Raw genomic sequence first — 21,179 nt, 5'->3', positions numbered from 1 at the left:
TAGGTCAGATGCCAGCCAGGTTACCTGAGCTTCTTAACCCTTTACAGGGAAAAGGATTTTGGAGTCTCTGGCCAGGAGGGATTTTATAGTACTGTACACAGGACAGCTGTTACCCTTCCCTTTATAGTTATGACAGGTGGATTTGGTGAATGACAATCTACCCTACACTGTGTGATCATGGAGATGCACTCCCCAACCAATTAGGGAGGCATCAGTTGTTAGGATCAAGGTTAAGGCTACGTTTATGTCACGGAGGTCATGGAAGTCATGGAATCCGTGACTTCCAGAGACTTCCGTGACATTCTCTGCTTCAGCCCCAGAGCTGCAAGACTCTGGAGCTGACAGCCAGTGGGCCCCTGGCAGGGTTCCAGCAATAGGCGACAGCAGCAACAGGGGGCCCTCTGTAAAGTTCCAGGGACAGGTGAGACTCCGGAGGTGGCCCTCCTCAGGGTTCCAGCGACAGCCTTGCGCAGGAAGAGGGGGACACCTTGAGTGAGCAGCTGGGGTATCCCGTTTTCTCTTTAGGAAATATGGTCACCCCTGTAGCTCCCAGCGTCCATGGGCAGAGGGGGAACCCCACAGCTCCCAGCCACCATGGTGGTGGGGGAAACCATGGAACCACAGCAGCAAATGTCTCAGATAAAAATGGAAGCCGTGACCTGTTTATTGCCCGTGACTGTCCATGACTTTTACGAAAAAAAACCATGACAAAATCTTAGATTTAATCATGGTTGGTGGTGGTTGGAGGAAAGGAACTCCGACACTGACATTGTTGGGCTGCGTCTTTCAAAGCAGTGAGTCCTTTGACTCTTGTTGGCTTGGATAAGAGTTTGTGGAGGAGACACACAGTATGGATCCATGTCTGAAGACGTCGCATATGTAGCCCTGCGTGTCTGGCCATGAAAGTGGTCATTGCCTTGTGGCCTAGAAGTTGGAGACACGTTCTGGCTGAGATCTGGGGGCAGATCCCTATGCTGGATACCAGATCTAGTATAGCCAAGAATCTGTGAGGTGGTAGGAAGGTTCTGGCTTGTATGGTATCCAAATGCACACTGATGAATTCCAGATGTTGTACCGATGGAAAAGAGGACTTTTCTAGGTTCAGGAGAAGGCCTACCTTCATAAACAGGTCCATTGTTATGTGGACAGCTCAGAGAGTGTTGATCTCAGATGGGGCCTTGAGGAGACAGGTATCCAAGTATGGAAAGAGGACACCACCTTATTTCATTAGGTAGGCAGTGATTACCACAAGGACCTTGGAGAACACCCAACGGGCCGTTGACAGTCCAAAAGGCAGTACCTTGTACTGGTAGTGGTCATCACCCATGAAGTGTCAGAGAAATCACCTGTGGGCAAGGTGTACTGTGATATGAAAGTATGCATCTTGGACGTCGAGGGCTGAGAAATAGTCCCCCTGTACCAGTACTGGGATATTAGTGGAGAGGGTAGCCATGTTGAAGTGCTATAGATTGACAAACTTGTTTAGACTGTGAAGGTCCAAGATAGGTTGCCAGCTGCTGGATTTTTTCTGGATCAGGAAATAACGGGAGTAAAAACCCTGTGTTAGAAAGGGACTGGTTCTATGGCTCCTAGTTGCAGAAGATGATTTATTTCTCCCCGTAGAATAGGTTTGTGTGAGGGGTCTCTAAAGAGGGATGGGGCTGGACGCTGGCAGGGTGGGGTGGATAGGAAGGGGATGGAGCATCCTTCTTTGATTATCTCTAGAACCCACTTGTACAAGGTGATTAGTCTACATGCTGGGAAAAACTGAGCTAGTTGGTCGCCAAATTGGTGGGATGTCAAAGTTGGTGGAAATGACTGAAAAAGAGTGGGGAGGCTTCTCAGGGCCTCGATCACACCTTCAAAATTGTTTTGGTCGGGGTGCCTGAGAGGTAGCCCGAGAAGTCGGTTGTCTATGTTTGGAGGGAGGCCTTTGTTTTCAGTGCTGGATGTCATAGTGCCATTGAGGATTATACTGCAGTGGTCAGGATCGCAGGGGAGAGATGATACTTTCCAGGACATCTTTTTGGTGCTGTTATGTAGATGCAGAGAGATCAGAGGGCAGCTCAGGAGTCTTTAAAGGAATTCAGGGAATCATCTGTGTGCTCTGAGAATATTTTTCGCCCTCAAAAGGTAAGTCTTCCACCATGAGTCGAACCTCCTTAGGAAAACCCGAGAGGTAGAGCCATGATGTCTCATAACTACAGCAGTTGCAATGCATCGGGTGGTGGTATCTGTCAAGTCTAACAAGGCTTGTAGGGCTGTAGATCCTGGCAGTTAGAAATTTTAAATTGGAGCCTGGCTGATGAATATGCATGTCCAAATAAATCCAGGTGTTTCCAATCTCTGTCTGGATGACTAGAATGGGATTGTATTGATAGCCCCCCTCTTGCACTGCACTGATCACCAGAGAATTTGGGGTGCAAGAATAGAAATTCTGCATCCTTCGCTGGACCATAATATTTTTGTTGGCACATTCTCAAGTCCGAGGAATGGATGTTGGGGTCTGCCAGAGCATTTTTGCAGAATTAAGACCTTCACTGATCAGTAGTGTGATCTTGGAAGAAGAGGATGTATGGAGGATATCAAGCATCTTATGCTTCTGGTCCTTGATTTCCTCCAAAGGAATCTGCAGGAAGTCTGCTATCCTGCAGAATAAATCTTGAAAATGTCTGAAGTCATCGAGAGTTGTAGGGGGTGAAAGCATTATAGCCTCGTCAGGGAAGGAGGAGGAAAAATGTAATGCTGGTGCAGCTTTCTCCTCCTCAGTTGGTACCAGTGGAGGTTCAGCCCAGAGGGTGAGAGACCGATGGAGAAGGGAGGAGTGTAGGTCTTTGGCTTTGCTCCATGGAAAGTTTCCCGAATTGTGCCCTGTACCTGGCCCAAGGGTCCTAATATGGCCAGTATGGAAGGAGCGGAACATGTGGTTGCATCTGTGGTGGTCTGTATCAAGACTCTAGACCAGATATAGATTGTGCATAGTGAGGATCAGTAACCAAAAGTTGTCTGGGACATGAGGGTGTGATGAAGCCCTCTTCCTCATCGTTGGGGAAGGGAGGTGCCGTCTTCAGGAGACAAAGGGAGGAGTGTCGTGAGTTTGGAGAAGAGGGTGGAATCGGGGGGAGGGAGGAGAGGGGAAGAGGTCACGTTGAAGTAGAGGTGACTCAGCAGCATCAGATACCAGCAGGTCTTTAGGGTACCTGAAGTCTTGCAGAGGGGGAAAACACATCATCAGTGCCAGCGTACAACTCGGTGCCGAAGGAGGGATGTTTTCTTTGCAGTCAGTAGATGGAGCCAGAGACTTGGCTGGTGCTGATGACTTGGCCGGTGCCACGCTTTCAATGGTGCCAAGGGCTTGCTCAGTGTCAAAAAGGACAATGGTGCTGGCAGTTTTGCTGGTGCCGTTGCTCCTGAAGTCAGCCTGTTTCAATCTCCAGAGCTGAAAGATGGTGCCGAAGGTTGTGGGTCTGCCTGGCTAGGGTCTTTAGACCATTTCTTCATCTTGGTATTAGAGGTACTCGGATGGGCCCTGGAGCTATGTCCCGTCAGATGATGTCGAGGGACATGGAGAGTGAGGATCAGCAGTTGACCTGCAGTGCATGAGGGCCTCATGGGGCGAGTCTGAGCCTGGGTCCAATGCAGGTTGCAGTCATTTCTCCATGAGAAGTTTTAATCAAATGTCCCAATCCTTTTTGACTCTATCCATCAGGCTGTGGCAGTGGGAACACTTATGGGATGTGTCCCTCTCCTAGAGAGCGAATACAGTGCGGCTGGCTGGCAGTTACTGGGAAGGTGGACCTGCAAGAGATGCACCTCTTAAACCCAGGGGATCTGTGCATAAGGGTGAGGAAAAAAGCTTCCCAGTTAGGAACAGCGGGAAGCAGAAGAACTGAAACCTAAGCTATGAATAACTTTAAAGGTAAAGTTAAAAACAAATCAAAAAATGTTTTTAAATAGAGGAAAGGAGAAGAAGAAAATACTAACTACACTACAACTAACAGGTAAGGCACTATCTACTGAGGGAACAGGAGAAGCAGACTCTGCTGCAGATTCTGTCCCAGACCAAAGGTGGTAGAGAAGGAACTGGGGGCAGTTGGCCAGCACAACACTGTATATATGTTCTGCTCACAGCATGGGATGGGGGAGGTGTACATGTGCAGTCCAACGGGCACCGCTGATGAAGATCTCTGATCCCAGGTGCAGGGGGCGCTGCCGCACCTACAAGAGGAGCTCCCAGAGGGATATCACTTGAAGAAGAAACAAAGGTGACCAGTGAAGATGCAGTTGAGGGAGGAGTTGCCTACAAGCCAGTTCATCAATCATTGAAGACAAAAGTAGTTGGAGGAACAATATCCAGAGCTCAGAGAAATTAAATTACATGCATAAGGCCAATAAGTATGTCAGTAGCACAACCACAATTAGAACTAGAGTTCCTGACATGCCACACTTCACTCATTCTTTTAGATCAGACATTGCCCCTTTCAAATGAGAAAGCAACTGACTTTAATATGATTTTTGTTATTTTATAATTTGCTGCTTTTTTAATTTAAAGCAGAGATTGATGTTGATTTTACCCAAAACATGCACTCTCACTGGCCGATCTTCTTTAGATCCTAAAAGATGTGGAATACACTTTCATTTAATACTATTCAAACCACGTTTCCTACATAGAACTTAGTTGAAATGTTCTCTTATATATTCTGTATATAAAAACAAACAAAATATACATGCTATCACATGGTTTTGCTGTATAAAAAAATCTCCTTCTCCACAGACCTTCCAACATGTTTCATCCCTAAACTGAGTCGACTTGTATTCACTCTTCATGTCAATTAAATTCATAGGAACAAAGGAATCACCAGACTGGATCAGACTAGGTCCATCTAGCCCATCCCGTCTCCAACAGTAACCACTTACAGATGTTTCAGAGGAAAGGTGTAAGAGACCTGGAGTAGGCAAATGCAGGATGTTTCCCACATTAGGTCTCACCCTGATCTCCAACAGTTAGATTGGCTTAAGTCCTGAACGCATGAAGTCTAGTATCCCTTCCAAAATTTAGTCTCTCTGCTGAGACTTCCAAGAGGGGTCCCAATTAACATCAACTAACAGTGTTTTATGTGACAATGTAGACACTTGTCCACTAGGTATTAGACTGACAAACTCATTTAACATAGAACGCACAGCCTCTAAATTGTGAATTACTGTGGGTCACTGCCATCCTAGGCTGGAATCAAAATAGCCTTTTCTACAATAGGCATTTCTCTAATAATAATTTACTACTTTGGCAGCAGCAGTGGGACAATGCACTGGTCCCCTGAAGCATTTTAAGTATTGCATTATGTGGACCTGCTTTGAGCAGCATTAGATTATGCTGAGAAAACACCAGTAGTGCCTGAAGCCATATCTATACAAGCTCTGACCACTGCTACCATAGGTGAAGCTGACTTGAGAATACTAACAGTGAGAAATGTTTGACAAGGAAGCATAGTGTAGAGTACACACACCCTCCAGTGACCTCGAGGCAAAAAGCAGAAAATCATATTCCTATCACATTTTGCTTGCTATGAACATTGTTACCAAACAATCACTCCTGTATTCTCAGACATTTTCTTCCTTTTAAAAAACAGTTTCAAATGAATAAAGGCAAGAAAACATTTATGGTTGTTAAGCTGCAAGTAATATTGGTTATTTACTTGTAAACTGATGTGCGGTGTATGAACAGAATGTCCAGAAATACAGTTGCTTTCATTTGCACTTTATCACCATAACATATTTATACTGTATGCCTTACAGAAAACAAACGATATGCAACATACTTGAAATATGGTAACAGCATACAATGAGTTACTTGGATTTTAATTCAGGGAATTTGATCACAGCTGAAAAACGTAGTGTAACAATACTATTTTTCCCTATACCCAATATGCAAAAAATTGAGTTTGGAAATTTAAGTTAGTGTGTGTCCACAAGATCTCTAGTTCATTTCAAAGTATTTCCTTTCTTGATCATTTTAAACTATGAAATGCGTAAAATAACTTTGCAACATAATGTACTAAATGCTTTGAATTTAATATTTTCTACATTCATACCAAAACCAATTAACAGTTTTTACAAATAGTGTTATTTACTAAATTACACTCTTCTACAACAGTGTAATCCATGTACATATGCCAACATTAAATGAAATTTCAAAAATAAAAAAAGAGTACTTGACTACTGCATATACTCTATTAAAACCAAGACAGACTTTAACATTCTCTTTTCTAGGAGAGACAAATTATTCAGCTTTCCAGAAGTACATGCAGGAGAGAGGAATAGAAAAGAAATCTTCTGCCACCTTCAGGCTGAGGCAGCAGGAAGAAAATGAGCTTTGGATCTGCAGCTATATATATTTCTAATCCAGGCAGTTGAGTGTTTTTCAGACACAAAGAGAGCCTAATATAAGATATCAATGAACTTTTAAAAACAATTTTCTTGTGTTTTTCATATATTAAAGTGAAAAGCTCAAATATCAAGGCCTTTTTTTGTGTCGTGGGCATTGTACTTTATAATGTACACATTGAAGTGATCAGTATTTTTAATAGTTGCAACAGGGGCAATAGGGACAACTCTACTGTGAAGTTGGTCAGTTGTATTAAGACTGAACAACAGTAAAAATGAGTCTGCCTACTGCTATTCATAGCAAAATTAGCATGAGGTGGAAAAAAGAAACTAAAAGTGAAATAAAACTCAAGAAAAAAAACTTAAAGGAGACATTTTCCTTCTCTGCTCCTAAAAATGGATACATGCTGCTTTCTCTGGAAGTAAGTACCAAACTGAAGTCAGGTAGCTGCTGTAACATGTATGGTTATTGCCCATCTGCCTGTAAAACCCAGCAGACTGGGGAAGGAGGTTAAAACCGATATAAATGAAGATTAGCTAGAAATCTTTGAAAGCCAAGTGAAAATAGTTAAGAGTCAAATGAACGAACTTAAAGAAACCCAGTTTTTCTTTAAACATTGTGGTAGGGACGTTGATTTTAGGCTGAAGAGCTGCTTTCTTATTCTTCAGCCTAAAACATTTTAGGCTGAAAAATAAGATGATAGCTCTCCAGCCTAAAATCAATGTTCCTACCACCTGGATGAAATCTGAGAACCATGGGTCAATCTCAGTCAGATAATCAAAGATATCTCTCATTATAAGCAGAGAGCTCTATTTTGCACATAACTTGAAATATTTGCAATTAGATAGAATTCTCTGAAGTTCTGGTGACCCAAACTCACCTTCGTTTCAGAAATCAAAGGTAATATCCACAAAGAAACTATATTGTGGAGGACAGTGCACTGCTGTAAGATTTTCGAAAAAAATTCAATGATCCTTATATTATTGTCTTTTAAGCCTCCTTTCTACTTTATTGGGGCTTAATTACACTATATTAATACTGTATATTGCTACAGTAGGTGTATTGCAACTGGTAACACTAAACACTTATATACAGAGGCACCAATAGCTAGTATGGCCGGGGCACACATTGATCCAATCCTGAAGCTAGACGGTGGCAAACTCTGGTAGCAGTCTCCTCCGTAACATCAATGTAGCAATCTTTTCAGTTTGGACTACGCCTTAGTTTTCTTCCCTGGAAAAATCAATTTCCTTGGGATGTATTTTGGTTGTGCCTATGTGCATTGAACTGATAGACACGGACAAAATGTCTATAAAATGAAGTGAATAGAAATCATTTACGAGAACTTGCTCCTGTTGGTCACAGAAAGCAGAGCACAACAACACCCTACCTAAAGTCAGATAACAGTTTTTCTAGTCCTTCATGGATACAGAAAGATTTTTTTTAAAACACTTTAGTATTACATTCAGAATTTTCATGCAAAGAAATCAGCTTTCTATAGTGTAATGTGTAATATGGTAAATAGTATTTTTGAGGGAAACAAACTTTTGGACAGCCTGACTTGTTGGCATTTAAAATCTCAGCTTTAACTTTTTGTTAGAGAAACTGTAGAGAGACACATTCTTTTCATTCACATTTCACACAGGAAGACAAACCAAGAAACGTGAAACTGCTCTGCATATAGTACATGGCAGATTTAGGACTCTGAAGGGGTGACAGGAACAAAGTATCAATAGTGGGATTCACAGGTGGAATATATTAAAAATAACTAGTGGGAACTAGTTTGAACTGAAGGGCAGTAGCCAAGTAATTTGTAGGGGAAGGAAAGGAGGTTGAATAAGAGAGTTAGTGTAATAAAGGTGTCCAGCATGTTACAGATATTAGCTATCACTGAAAAGTCTATCCTGAGGAAGAGAAAATATAACCAATTTAGGACACTGTGGAGAGAAGCAAGAGGTAATGGTAAACATAAGAAGTGTGATGTGAACTTAACAGACAATCATGTTTGTAAAGAGGTTTGAGCAGGAAGTGTACCAGTTAGTAATATCCTTAAATATTTCCTATAAGAATAAGTTTGACAGGCAAGTCAAAAGCTTAGAACTCTACTTAAGAATATTGCAAGTGACATGAAAAGGGAGCTGAGGCAATAGGAATGTTGGTAAAGAATGACACTAATCCTGCTGAATCAGTCATCTAATGCAGTGGTTCTCAAACTTGGGCCGCTGCTTGCTCAGGGAAAGCCGCTGGCGGGCCGGGCTGGTTTGTTTACCTGCCGTGTCCGCAGGTCCGGCCGATCACGGCTCCCACTGCTCGCGGTTTGCTGCTCCAGGCCAATGGCTACAAGAAGCGGCGCAGGACGAGGGATGTGCTGGCCGCCCTTCCTGCAGCCCCCATTGGCCTGGAGTGGCAAACCGCAGCCAGTGGGAGCTGCGATCGGCCGAACCTGTGGACACAGCCAGGCAAACAAACCAGCCCGGCCCGCCAGGGGCTTTCCCTGAGCAAGCAGCGGCCCAAGTTTGAGAACCACTGATCTAACGTACCGCAGTTTTACACCACAATCTGTGCAGCAATTTAGGACAAAATATATGATTCTGAGTTGTTCACAAAACTTGTTATTACAAAACTTAGATAAGGACAATGATGTTAACAGTAAAAGAAATGGAGAAAGATAAGAACTTAGGAGGCAAGGAGGAGACACTGGTAGAGTTTAGAGTGACAGATCCCATTTTGGAAAACAGTTTTGCAAAACTATAGAGGGGATGAAGTGCACACTTGGCCAGAAGCTATTTTAGATTTAAACCTTAAAAGTGAATAAATATGCATGATACATAAGGTGGAAGTTGGGAGCATCTAAGATGCATATAATAGATTTTAAATGCTCAGTAAATATGAAGAACAAACACAAACACAGACTTGCATTAAAAGTTTTCAGAATAGATCTGTCTAGATTTTCCAGTGTATGAAAATTGTAATGCAAAATAGACAATCTTAGAGAAAAATGGACAAAATTAAATTGAGAAGGGAAAAAAAGACAAAAGATGCCAGATGTGCTACAGATTTTATGAAAAAAGAATAGTATCAGTTATCAGCAAGAGCCATAATAAAAATCTAGTTTTGTTGGGCCGTACAGAATTCCACTGATGCTTAGTAGTTACAAAAGCCTTAGGCCTTTATTTAGGAATGTACTTAAGCATTTGCCTAACTTTAAGTATATGAGCAGTTCCACCGACTTCAGTGGAACTACCTTCATGGTTAAAATTAGGCATAGGCTTACTTAAATATGTTCTTGAATCAGGGCCTAAGGAAACATGAATTAGAAGGGTTTTTTTGTTTGTGTAGAAATTCTACTCCTCTCCATCCAAGTCATTTATCTCCTTTTGAAATAAATTGTCCAGTACACACAGAGGATAGCCCATAATCCTAGTTGCAGGCCTTCATAAAGAAATAAACTACTGTAAGGTAGAAAAGATTCCAAGACATTGTTTTATGTTCCCCCTTAAATCCCAAAAACATACCTGGCTATACTAAGTCGTCATGACTTATGGGGATAATTAGATTGTTGGAGAGAAAATATAAGAAATAGCTAAATATAGTAGTTTCACTAGCTGAAAAGAATACCATTAAGCAGCAATGCAGCAGGCTGGGGTTTGCAACCATCTTGTTTAGTATTTATGCAATCTATTTGGTTGACAGCATTCACAGGCAAGATATAGACCAATGCTAATGATAGCAAACCTAAATACATGGCAAATAACTATGAACACTGCAAACAGATTCAGAAAGTACTGGATAGTCAAGGTAACTGAGCAGTAACATATGTACAAGAAACATAAGTAATACATTAAAATGGAAAATAAATATTAAATTAACCAGTTATGGCATGTATGGTAACCAAAACCAGAATGTGGGTTTTATATTGAGAGATCTATAAAGCTACCTACTCAAAATGGGCTGCATTAAAAAAAAAGGCAAACAGGATGGTAGGATGCATCAACAGAAATAGAATACAAATCAAAACAAACATTCTTTTGTACAAGATGCATTGATTAGACCCCTCTAAAATGATTCATTTGGTTATTGTTACCCTTTCACTGAGATTATGGAGTGGCATACAGAGAGTTTCATGCCCCAAAGAGTGAGAGACAGGACAACCTGTGTAAGTTTACATCACTGCAGAACAGAATGTAAAATGATCTAAAATTTTAACCAAATTATGAAGAGTTTTGAGAAAGTGAAATGAGAAACTATTCATACTAGGGAAGGTATTAAAAAAAACAACAAGGCATCAGACAACTAAAAATTAGGAAATTAAGAAGAGATGTTGGATTAAGGCTGAACTGTTTTGTGTAATAACAGTACACAGAACAATTTTGCTAAGCAGGGCCACAAGAGTTAAAATAAAAATGTAAAGGTTTGCTCAGCCAAGTGACTATATCTGTCCACAGTTCTTCATGCATAATCTAAATAATTACAAGAGTCATGAATAATGTAGTGTATTCATGTTTTTGTTCCAGTTTAAAAATTCCATTCATTCCCATCCAAACTCAGTTTCTCCGTCTTTGGTGTACTCTTCACCAATACACACACAATACAGTTCAGAACCCTAGTTATACAACGCTACTATGGAAAAGTACATCATTATATGCTTTAAACAATAAGTTGTAAGATTCTGATCAGTTTCATGGTCCCATGATATGTTTAGCAGCCTGTAAATAGGTGTTTTAAATAATTATTATTCTAAAACAGAATCATCATTTGCTGTGACCTCGCCAGATCATTTAAAATGTTAACTAGTTTACTTTGGTAGATAATGCCAGCTAATAGTACTGCAGATTACAGGAAGTCATGGTATACTTAAGTTCAATTCACAATGAATAAAACCTACACGTAGTTAAGTCTGGAAATTAACATAGACCTTAGCATGTAAATAGTAACTATGATATGCAGATTTAAGCCTTTTCTTGCATTGCAAAAGGATATCAAATCCTTTACAAAACGAGGTACAACTATGAAACATGATTAAAATAAAATAGTAATGTAAAATATTTTAACAGGGTGTTAAATATATTCACATGATCACCATAGCTATTTCAAATGGCCACTATTGCAATCACACACTATTATGTACATAACATTTATGCCACAAAAGTTTGCAAGTTGAGTTTTCACAGATTAGCCAATTTTACCAGACATAAATAATCTTGTACCAATTTTAGGCCTTTTAAAAGGAATTAAGTGTCCTAAATATTTTTGTTCCGCTGCAAAATTAAAAAAAATCCTAAAAAGTCAGTGCAAATTGAATCATTGAACCTGTTCACCAGGGTAGATTCCTATTAAACTGAGGATAAACAATGTTTAAGAGATTAAAGGAAGAAGCTTATAACATTGTCAACTGCATTTAGCAGAGGTTAGAGAAGATTAGGAATCAGAAGTCCTGGGTCCTATAGTAGTGCCTTCTGGGAGTAAGTATGTGGTTGTGGCGGCGGCGGTTGTTGACTGCCTGCTGGTGGAGGCAGAGATGAAGATGCTAAGTTATAGTTTGGCACCTGGGACACATTAGTTCCAGCATTCTGGTAAGCAGCAACATCAACAGCAGCAGGAGGTGGACTGTACATTGAAGCCTGGTTGGAATATGTGCTTCCAGGAACAGAGCTGACCATTGCACTGAGAGAAAGGGAAATGAAAAGTTGTATAAGAAAGAAGGTAGGAAACAAGTCAATAGGACAGCAAAATTAATGCAAGTTTTTTTAGATGTATTATATGTGCACGAAAAGCACCTCTCCTGGGCTCAATTTCAAAGAAAATCTTGACGATGTCCCCCCTTCCTCCCAAGCTTCCCATTCATAAATTTAACTCTGGATTATAAATCTATGCTTTTATTTTCTATTGTATATAACACACGACTCAAGTCCTATTTCTATTCTGTTAACAAAAAGTTACATATTATAACTGGTAATACACATTATGCAAAGAATGCACAAGCTTTACTAACACGTATATTTGTCACATCACATCTTCTAATAAGAAGTAATTTAAGTACGGAAAAATGAATACTTTAAAATAATTCACGGCAGGCATCTTTCCCAACCTACTTTAAAACGTTAGATACTGCAGAAAACCAAAAATTCATCCTTTTCTTGAGGTTAATTTAAGTCCAGCTCAAACTTTTGACCTTGTATAGGCTGCTCCCTAGATACTTCCTCTACAGAGACCCACTCCCACTCCCCTTGTATCTGGGTAAATGTACAAGCCTCGCTGAGTCTGCAAAATCTACTTAACCCTTTTCCAATATGATCAGTACCTGCCAACATGGTGAGGTGTCTGAAGCAAAGAAAGGGCAATCATCCCTAATGGCACTCACCATACTTCGTGTTTTAGAATGTACTAGAAACCAGTCAGAGCAGCAGTACATGTGCATGAAGCTGCCTTGCGTGTTGTATATATTCAGTGAACATGGTTATTTGGAACCCAGCCATGCCCATGGTTTCTTCACATTGTTCTTGTGTACAACGTTGTTTTGTGTACAAAGTTCATACAATTGCTAAAAATACTTTTGTTATCTAAACATCAGTCAATTATGACTAAAGTAAAGGTTGTCCAAAAATAAATTTCCCCTTAAAAGTCAGTCCTAGTTATTCAGAATGAAATTTAAGTTTATTTAGAATAGGTAAATATTAAAATTACTTAGCATAAGATGTCTGAGCTGGCTGACTAGGCAGTCCTGAGCTTGCCGATTGAGGAACCGTGCCTTGGTTGAGAGAAGGAAGTTGCTCTTGGGGAAGATTATAGCCTTGAATATGGCCCATTTGCGCACTCCCTGCCACCAAATATGTACTACTTTGAGGCTGCCCTGGGTAAACCTTTAAAAAAATAAACAAAAGATGGTCATAGATAAAATAGAGGAACATATTATTGCTACTTAGTTAATTGCTAAGTTCAGAATCTAAAGAAAAGTCTCTCAAGCCTTTGTCCACAAAAAGCTGTGTATTTAAAAGCAACTTGACTAATTTGCACTGTGCCATAATGTTCTAATAAACAGTGGAGAGTATTATGATTGTACCATAAATCTGCTCTTTCTCAAAAGGAAAAAGACTCCAGTATTCCAGGAATTTATTTGAGACACAACATACCAAATAGGAGTCAGTCATTAAATTTAAAAATATATATATGTTTAATTGTGGTAATTCAAAATATTACTGTAGTTTTTTCCTTCTGAATAAAAGTTAAAAATTTCAACTGTTTATCAGAGAACTGTCAGTGTAGGGCAACTGTGGTCTAGCAATATGGTGCTGGCTTTCCTTTGTATGCAGCTGCTAAATGAAAATTCAAAGGTAATATTTTCTTATTTTTAGCTAACATTTTCATGTAAGTAATTGCTGAGGCTGTCATTGGGATGTTATTTGAATGGGAGGGGAGGTGGTCTGAAATAAGGCATAACTTTACTGAGTAACATTAGCCAACAGACCAGTTTATCAAATATTAGGTTCTCCATCTCTTGATGTCCTTATATCAAGACTAGATGAGTTTCTAAAAAAACACGTTTTAGTTCAAACAAATTATTGGGCCTACTGCAGGGATAACTAGGTGAAACTCTATAGTCTGTGTTATATACAAGATCAGGGTAGTTGACTATAATGGTCTTAAGATCTATGAATCTGAGGCACTCACTCTATTGACACAGACCACACAATGAAAGAGTATAAGAACTCCTCATTCCGGGAATGAAGGAAGGCGTTTTCCTAGCTTCTTTAGGCCTTTATAGTGACTCCTCTCCATCCCAAAAGTCTTGTATTTCTTCTGAGGTTAGATATATGCCTGTTTGTAAGGTAGCTAAATCATTTGCTATGGGTGTCTGCTGAACCGGATTACGTGTAGGTGCAGAGACTCAGGATTTCTAATGATTTGTTCCGATGTCATTATGCAAAGAAAAGGCAGTTGTCAGAAGACATCACAGATAAATGGATGGGTTTAATTATGGAAGTAAAAGAACCAATTCTGCCAGTAATGTTTACCCAAAACCACAGTGGTGGGAAATATGGAAGTTCATTAGCTGGCTCATATTTTTGGACTTCATTAAAAAAATGAACCAACCCTTCTCTCTGATGTTTAGGAAAGTCCTTAGAAGTGACCAAATACATAAAAGGCAATTAAGACATTGCACAGCTTGAAATACTTGACACCTCTGATATTTTCATAAACTAGAAAATAAAATGGTAAATGTGTATTAGAAGAATTACAATGGCTAACATGTTTATAAGGACTTTAGAAATCTCCATAGTATGTGAACTGAATGGAAGTATGAACTAAAAGAGCTACAAGACTGTTAAGTTAGGAGAATGAATAGAGCCTTCTACATTTGAGAACCAAAAAACTGAATGATGAACTGGTGTTGACATATAAGGTGGCATGTAGTGTACATGTAGCTACAGGCCACAGCAAAAAGCAGGCTGTGTCCACACTGCAGTGTGTAGTTTCATGTGTGGGTGAAAAGCTCTGGTGGGGGGGGGAGATAGCAGGGAAAAGCTTCACCAGCTCCCTGCTACTGGAGCCTTTCACTGCGATGAGGAAAGGCTTCAGCAGTTGGGAGCTGACAGAGTCTTTTCGTGCTGCCAGAATCTTTCCCTTGAGGTGAGGAAGGGCTCCAGCATCAGGGTGCTGGCAGAGCATTCCCCTCTGCTTCTCCGCTGCCTCCCCTCACCTGAGACTTCCCTTGCTGCCAGAGACTTTTCCTACTCCAGGAGCAGAACACTATAAACCGCTATTTTTAGTGGTGTAGAGAAGGAAGCACAACTTGGGCATGTCGAGAGCACATGGGGTATGTACTTACATACATACAGATATCCTTCAGGTGTATCTTTACTCTACTCACCTAAGCCGTACCTCACCATCTACACTGCTATTTATAGCCATGCTGTGTGGCTACGGCCTCTACATGGTACTGCCAAGAAGCATGCAGATGTACCTTAAGTGTACTGCTACCCATGTAATTCTGTAATTTAAGAGCAACTCCTACACAGGGTTTTGGGCAAGAAAGATAATAGAAGAGGTTGTTTGTGATGGAAAGAACATATGGTTGAACTTAAACTTTACTGTGGCTGGTTATTTTTTGGCTTGGTGTGAAGGAACTGCTGGCTTTCCTTTTGTTCATTTTATTTTCACACTGGCACCAGGGGCACAGGATAAGCACTTTTTTTGTAAATTTTATAAATTGAAATAAACAAAACAGAGCTAAATTAAGTCAGAATCTGTCCTAGAAAATCTTTTCAAAGCCTGCAACTGAACATGAACAAGTTTAAAGGTTCTCTTTATTTTTGTGCTGTTTCTTACATAAACCGTGTTTTGTTTAAATACAACTATAATTTGTATTTGACTGCTAATGCTGGGAACGTAGTACAGTTTAGTTCTGGAGACGACAAAACATCCTCACCTCAGGAAAAAAGATGAGATTAAGTTAACTGGTCTAAAGGTAATTAGGGAAATAAGGGAGAGGTTGCAGATTCTGTCCATAGAGGGTACCAAAGAAAATAGGTAAGGGTCATTTGCTTGCATAGAATATACACTCAGACAATAAGGCTTCCAAGTTTCTGTGATCTGCTGCTTTAAAAAGTTACTGTATATTCATTTTACTGCTGTAAGACCATTTTCTCTCATAGTGGCTAACTTTGTACAATTAGTCGTAGTGCATCACTGATAACTTACAAGGCAACTTAGCCATAATCAGCTAAATAAATATTCAATATCTTCCAGGTCTTTAAAATCAAATATATACCTGAGAGCCAGAAACACCAGAAGGCTGCATATAATAATGTTGGTTTGGTAGTTTTGCATACATGGAATACATTGGATCTTCGTTCATCAACTTGTTATATAATGAAAGAGCCTCCATGACCTTAACATTGAGCTCTGAAAGTTCTGAATGTTTCCTGGAATAATTAATAATATTTTAATGTAAATTGAAGTTCCCTTTTATAGAAATATCTTCATATATCATCTGTCATATGACTTACTGTACATTTTAGCTATTTATACTGAACTGGGTAATACAGTGGATCTGTACATGATGAGGTACCATAGCAAACTACTCTTACTGCATGGGAAGTGATGCCTAGACACACTGATCAAGTGTTATAACTCTGACTAGTAGTCAGAAATATTAATTCTTCATCAAGTAGACAAGCAAGACATTTTAATTAGTTACTCCTGAGTATAGGCAGGAGATACAATATTTCAGCATTCTAAAGTTAGCAAAAGAAATCATTCACACTAAAAGTACTAGTACTCCTTTGAGATAAAATCCCCTCAGTCATCTTCCCATGAGGGACACCACTATTATTTATATTACCATACTGCCCAGGACTCCCATCATGGAGCAGGACTTTATTAACTACATGTACTTTCTCTGGCACATATTATACTGAAATTATTGATAGCAAGCCATAATGTAAACGACTGGTACTTTTGCTATTATTTCAAAAGAGTCTGAGCCTTAATAATCAGTATCAGCATATATATGTACTTTCTTACCTGTCAATATCTTCCAGCTTTTCATCAATGAGAGGTCCCATTTGGTGGCATATTGCTAGGAGAGAATTAAATATATATAATCAGAATCATGAAGATTTCAGTTGTTTGTACTGAAAATCAGAAAGTAAACATTGTTGCAAGTGCTTTAAAAAAAAAATAGCTACACCGCTACCTCGATATAACGCGACCCGATATAACACGAATTCGGATATAATGCGGTAAAGCAGTGCTCCGGAGGGGCGGGGCTGCGCACTCCGGTGGATCAAAGCAAGTTCAATATCACACGGTTTCACCTATAACGCGGTAAGATTTTTTGGCTCCCGAGGACAGCGTTATATTGAGGTAGAGGTGTACTTAAAATATTTAGACGTCAAAAGAAATTTCTAAGATCACAAATACAATTTAACTTGTGATTCATAAAAGCTAGAGTAAAAGTTGGTTATGTACCATTTTTATTAAAGGTTGAGGCCTAGCTTCTCCAAGTTAGATTTTGCAAACTGGGAAGCAACAAAACCCAGCATAAATCCCCCTTCCCCCTTACATTTTTGAGGAAGTGGAATAACTCAAGAAGCTTTTGCAGTTCTCACTGTTTCTTCACAGTACTGCAACCCTGGAAGAATTTGTATCAAGAAGGCAATTCTGATGATGGCCAAGATATATTAACAGACTGTTGCAAAAAATAATAATAATACCACCTATTATTTTTCACTAGATCTCAAAAGCACTTTACACAGGAGGCAAATATTAATCACCATTTTATAGATGAAGAAAATTGGGAGCAGAGGTGAAGTCACTTGCCCAAGGTAACCCAGCAGACCAGTGACAGAAAAAAATTAGTCATTAGCCTCTAGCCTCTGACTTTCTATAAATATATCAAGTTATTTTTGCAAGTTTAAAAAAGAATGGTTACCTACAGTAACTGTGCTTCTTCAAGGTGTGTTGTATGCTTGGATTCCACTCTTGGTGCAAATGAGTCCTATATGCACAAGATTGGGATCTTGGCTAGCAGCATCGACTGGGGCCAGGCCTGCATCCTGTATGGCTCAAGCTCTATTCCTCCCCCACAACCGAGGGCATAAAGCAGAGCAGGCCCAGCCGCTGAGTTTCTCCACCCATACAGAATCCCAGAGGAGTACAAATCCATAAGTAGTGGGGAAGGAGGGTGAGTCATGGAATTTAAGTGGACAACATGTCTCAAAGAACCACAGTCACTGTCAGGAAAGTAATCGTTCTTTCTTCAAGTGATTGTCCATTCTTGGTGACTAACAAGCGGGTATCTGTTTGCTTGGAGGTAGGTAATAGGAGTCCTACTTCAACCGTGACTGCAGGACAGCCCAAACAAAGTGGGCATCTGATCTGGAAACCTCTATTAAAGAACAATGTCTTGTAAAAGTGGTCTATGCTCCATGTTGCTGGGCTACAGATTTCAGAAACAGGGACATTCTTCAAAAAGGCAGCAGAGGCTGCTTGGCTAGGTGGACCTAACCTTGCTAATTCATGATGTGCCCTTATACAGCTGGGGACCCCACATAGATAATCCCAGAGGATACTGTCTGACTCAGTGGTGGGCAACCTGCGGCCCATGAGGGTAATCTGCTCGCGGGCCGCAAGACAGCTTGTTTACATTGACCATCCACAGGCACGGCTGCCCGCAGCTCCCAGTGGCCGCGGTTCGCCGTTCCCGGCCAATGGGAGCTGCGGGAAGCATTGCGAGCCACAGGGACATGCTGGCTGCCACCTCCCGCAGGTTGCCCACCACTGGTCTGACTCATAAGCCTCTCTACAAAGGCCACAAACAGTCTAGGTGCATTCCTGAATAATTTTTTCCTGTCACTGTAAAAAGACAATGCCTGAAGTATAGTTTCCCCTAACATTGAATGAGGCTTGGGGAAGAAAACTGGGAGACAAGTATGTGGGTTCACATAGAATTCTGAAATATTCTTGGGCAGGAACTTCTTATGAAATACTGTAAGGGATACCTACCACGAGGGCCTGAATTTCACCTACCCTTTAACCTGATGTAATGGCCACTAAAAGACTGTCTTCATAGATAAGTGATACAGACACATCTTACTAAGAGTTCAAAGTGTGTGTGTGTGTGTCTGTGTGGGGGGGGGGTGGGGGGGAGACATCCATCAACTATATTGAAGTCCCTAGAGTGAGGGATCTCCCAAACGGGGAGAAAAAATATGAATGGGGTTCTTAAAGAACCTTACTAGTGGAGGTAAAACACAGTGTAACCCTTGGATGGAAGGGTGATGTGCAGACATTTCTGCTAGATGAACCTGTATAGTTTCAGGGCCAATAAGCATTCCAATATTGCTGAAATGGGTGCTATCAAGGGAGACAGCTGGTGCTGAGATGTACAAATAGGAAACCTCTTCTACTGAGCTTTATAAATTGGTTGGATTGATGCTTTCCTGCTTTGGAGCACAATGTCCTGAATTTCAGCTGAACAGCTTCCTTCAATGAATGTCATCTAGCCAGCATCCAGGCTCGGATGGATGCTGCTGCATGCCACAAGTTTTTTGGCATGGGGACCCTGCCGTGTGTGGAAGGGGGTAAGATATACAAAAGTGTGTGGTTTTGCCTGACCTACATATCTATCTATCTAGAAAAAATCCTAGGTCTCTTATGTGCCTAATGAGGTTCTGGAACACTGTGAAGTCATCCACTGAGGCAGATGTAGAGGGGTTTATTGCCTTACCTGGGGAGGAAAGTCACATAGGGGAGTAGGTGTTCTTCTCCTTGGTATTTGATGCTCTTCCTCATTTCCCTCCTGCTGCCTTTCTAGGACCTAAGGCTGCACTAGTTGGGAACACTGAGGGATGGAGGAGGGGGTCTACCAATAGGGCTGTAAGCCTATGGGTCCCAGGCCTCTTCCTGCTACCTCATGAAATCTTCTCTAGAATCCCTTTCTGACTCCAGTTGTGCTACCCAAGAAGGGGAAAGTGAATGGGTGGGAGATGAGAAAGAAAAGGAGGAAGTGTATCGCAAAAGCCATTCTATTGGGAGTGGCCTGCATTTGGATAGGAGATGGTGGTACTGGGGATACCAGCTTAACTTGATGTACCAATATCTCAGAAGCTGATTGAATGGCTATCACCACCCTGAATCCTGCAAAGAAGAGGTGACTCCAGTACCGGGCCCACAGTTAAGTCACTCAGTGCAGTGTTTGCTTTGGGTGTTGGGGCACCCAGGAATGCAGGTGCCAACAGAGATGCAATCTGAGAATTTAGGGGAGCGGTCTTGGCAATCAGTAGCAGGGAACCTCAGGTGGCCTGGCCTTTTCAGGCTTCTGGCCCTTAGGAGGCTGAGTCTAAAGTGCACCACAGTGGAATTCATGTGGACAATCATTCAAAAAAAAAAAAAAAAAAAGAACAAAGTTTCCTTACCTTCAAGATGAAGCAGCTCTGGGAGGTCTGGCTGATCATCAGTTGGATCTGCACTTTGTAACATCTGTAACAGTTGGTCCATTTTATCCTATAAGGAAAATAAGAGAATTAGTATGGGAAAAAATAGCTGGGTTTTACATTGGATTCCCTAAGATTACTGTAATGCAATATTCCTTTATGTCCCGTCCCATCCCCCTGCCCCCGCCACACACACAATGATCTTTCTGATCCAAGATAGGGACTCTACCAGCATTAACAACACACTTAGTTTCAGCAGATATGAACAACAGTCTGAGCCTTTATGTAAGATTTTCATTGCTAATAATGGTAATTATCACACAGGGCCAAACACATCCCCTCCAATAAAAAAATCCTAAGAGCACAAAAGGAGCAAGAATGCTCCATTTACTCTCCTGAAAAAGTGTTATTTTAAGAAGTTTCCATTGAGTTCCTTATTTCCCAGGAGACAGTCATCCATCTGAAAGTTTCAACTGCACACAAAGCAAATGTAACTTTAAAGAAAGTCAGTAGAGAATGAAAAAGGATAAGCAATGAATATGACAAAAATGGTTTAACAACATGAAATGCAGAATATCCCTCATATATAAAAGTCATTCCTCCGAATTTTATTTTATAAGCAGCTTCTACTTTTCATTCTACTTCAATTACATAAGCAATGCTACCACCTAGTGGGATATGCAAGTATCTACAAAGTGCACATAGTAAGTACGCTAAAAGAAATAGCTCCAACTATATATGTATTAAAAAATAAGCTATATTTTGGAAGTATAACTAGCGGTCGATAAGCACCTAAATAAAGGAAGGGAAGGAGAAAGCTAAGAGCAAAGCAGGTGCTGAGCTGCTTGGCCTTTATAGTC

The 21,179-nt window shown here is 40.6% G+C and overlaps 1 protein-coding gene across 2 annotated transcripts in view; it reads right to left on the bottom strand.

Annotated features, from left to right (window-relative positions):
- Nucleotides 1-10,866: 10,866 nt before the first annotated feature.
- The window catches only part of STAM (signal transducing adaptor molecule), a 60,827-nt gene continuing 50,514 nt past the window's right edge, over nucleotides 10,867-21,179 (bottom strand). For both annotated transcript variants that reach the window (XM_054020614.1, XM_054020615.1), the window contains 5 exons: nucleotides 20,302-20,389; nucleotides 16,907-16,961; nucleotides 16,152-16,305; nucleotides 13,067-13,242; nucleotides 10,867-12,046 (listed from right to left, as the gene is read on the bottom strand). In XM_054020614.1, the coding sequence (XP_053876589.1) occupies nucleotides 11,824-12,046; nucleotides 13,067-13,242; nucleotides 16,152-16,305; nucleotides 16,907-16,961; nucleotides 20,302-20,389 (696 nt within the window). In that variant the 3' untranslated portion in view covers nucleotides 10,867-11,823. The remainder of the gene's footprint in view (nucleotides 12,047-13,066; nucleotides 13,243-16,151; nucleotides 16,306-16,906; nucleotides 16,962-20,301; nucleotides 20,390-21,179) is intronic.

Source organism: Malaclemys terrapin, chromosome 2, assembly GCF_027887155.1.
Source record: "Malaclemys terrapin pileata isolate rMalTer1 chromosome 2, rMalTer1.hap1, whole genome shotgun sequence".
NCBI classification, from domain to species: Eukaryota; Metazoa; Chordata; order Testudines; family Emydidae; genus Malaclemys; species Malaclemys terrapin.
Note: the sequence above shows the minus strand (reverse complement) of the source record. Positions and strands in the feature narration are given on the sequence as shown.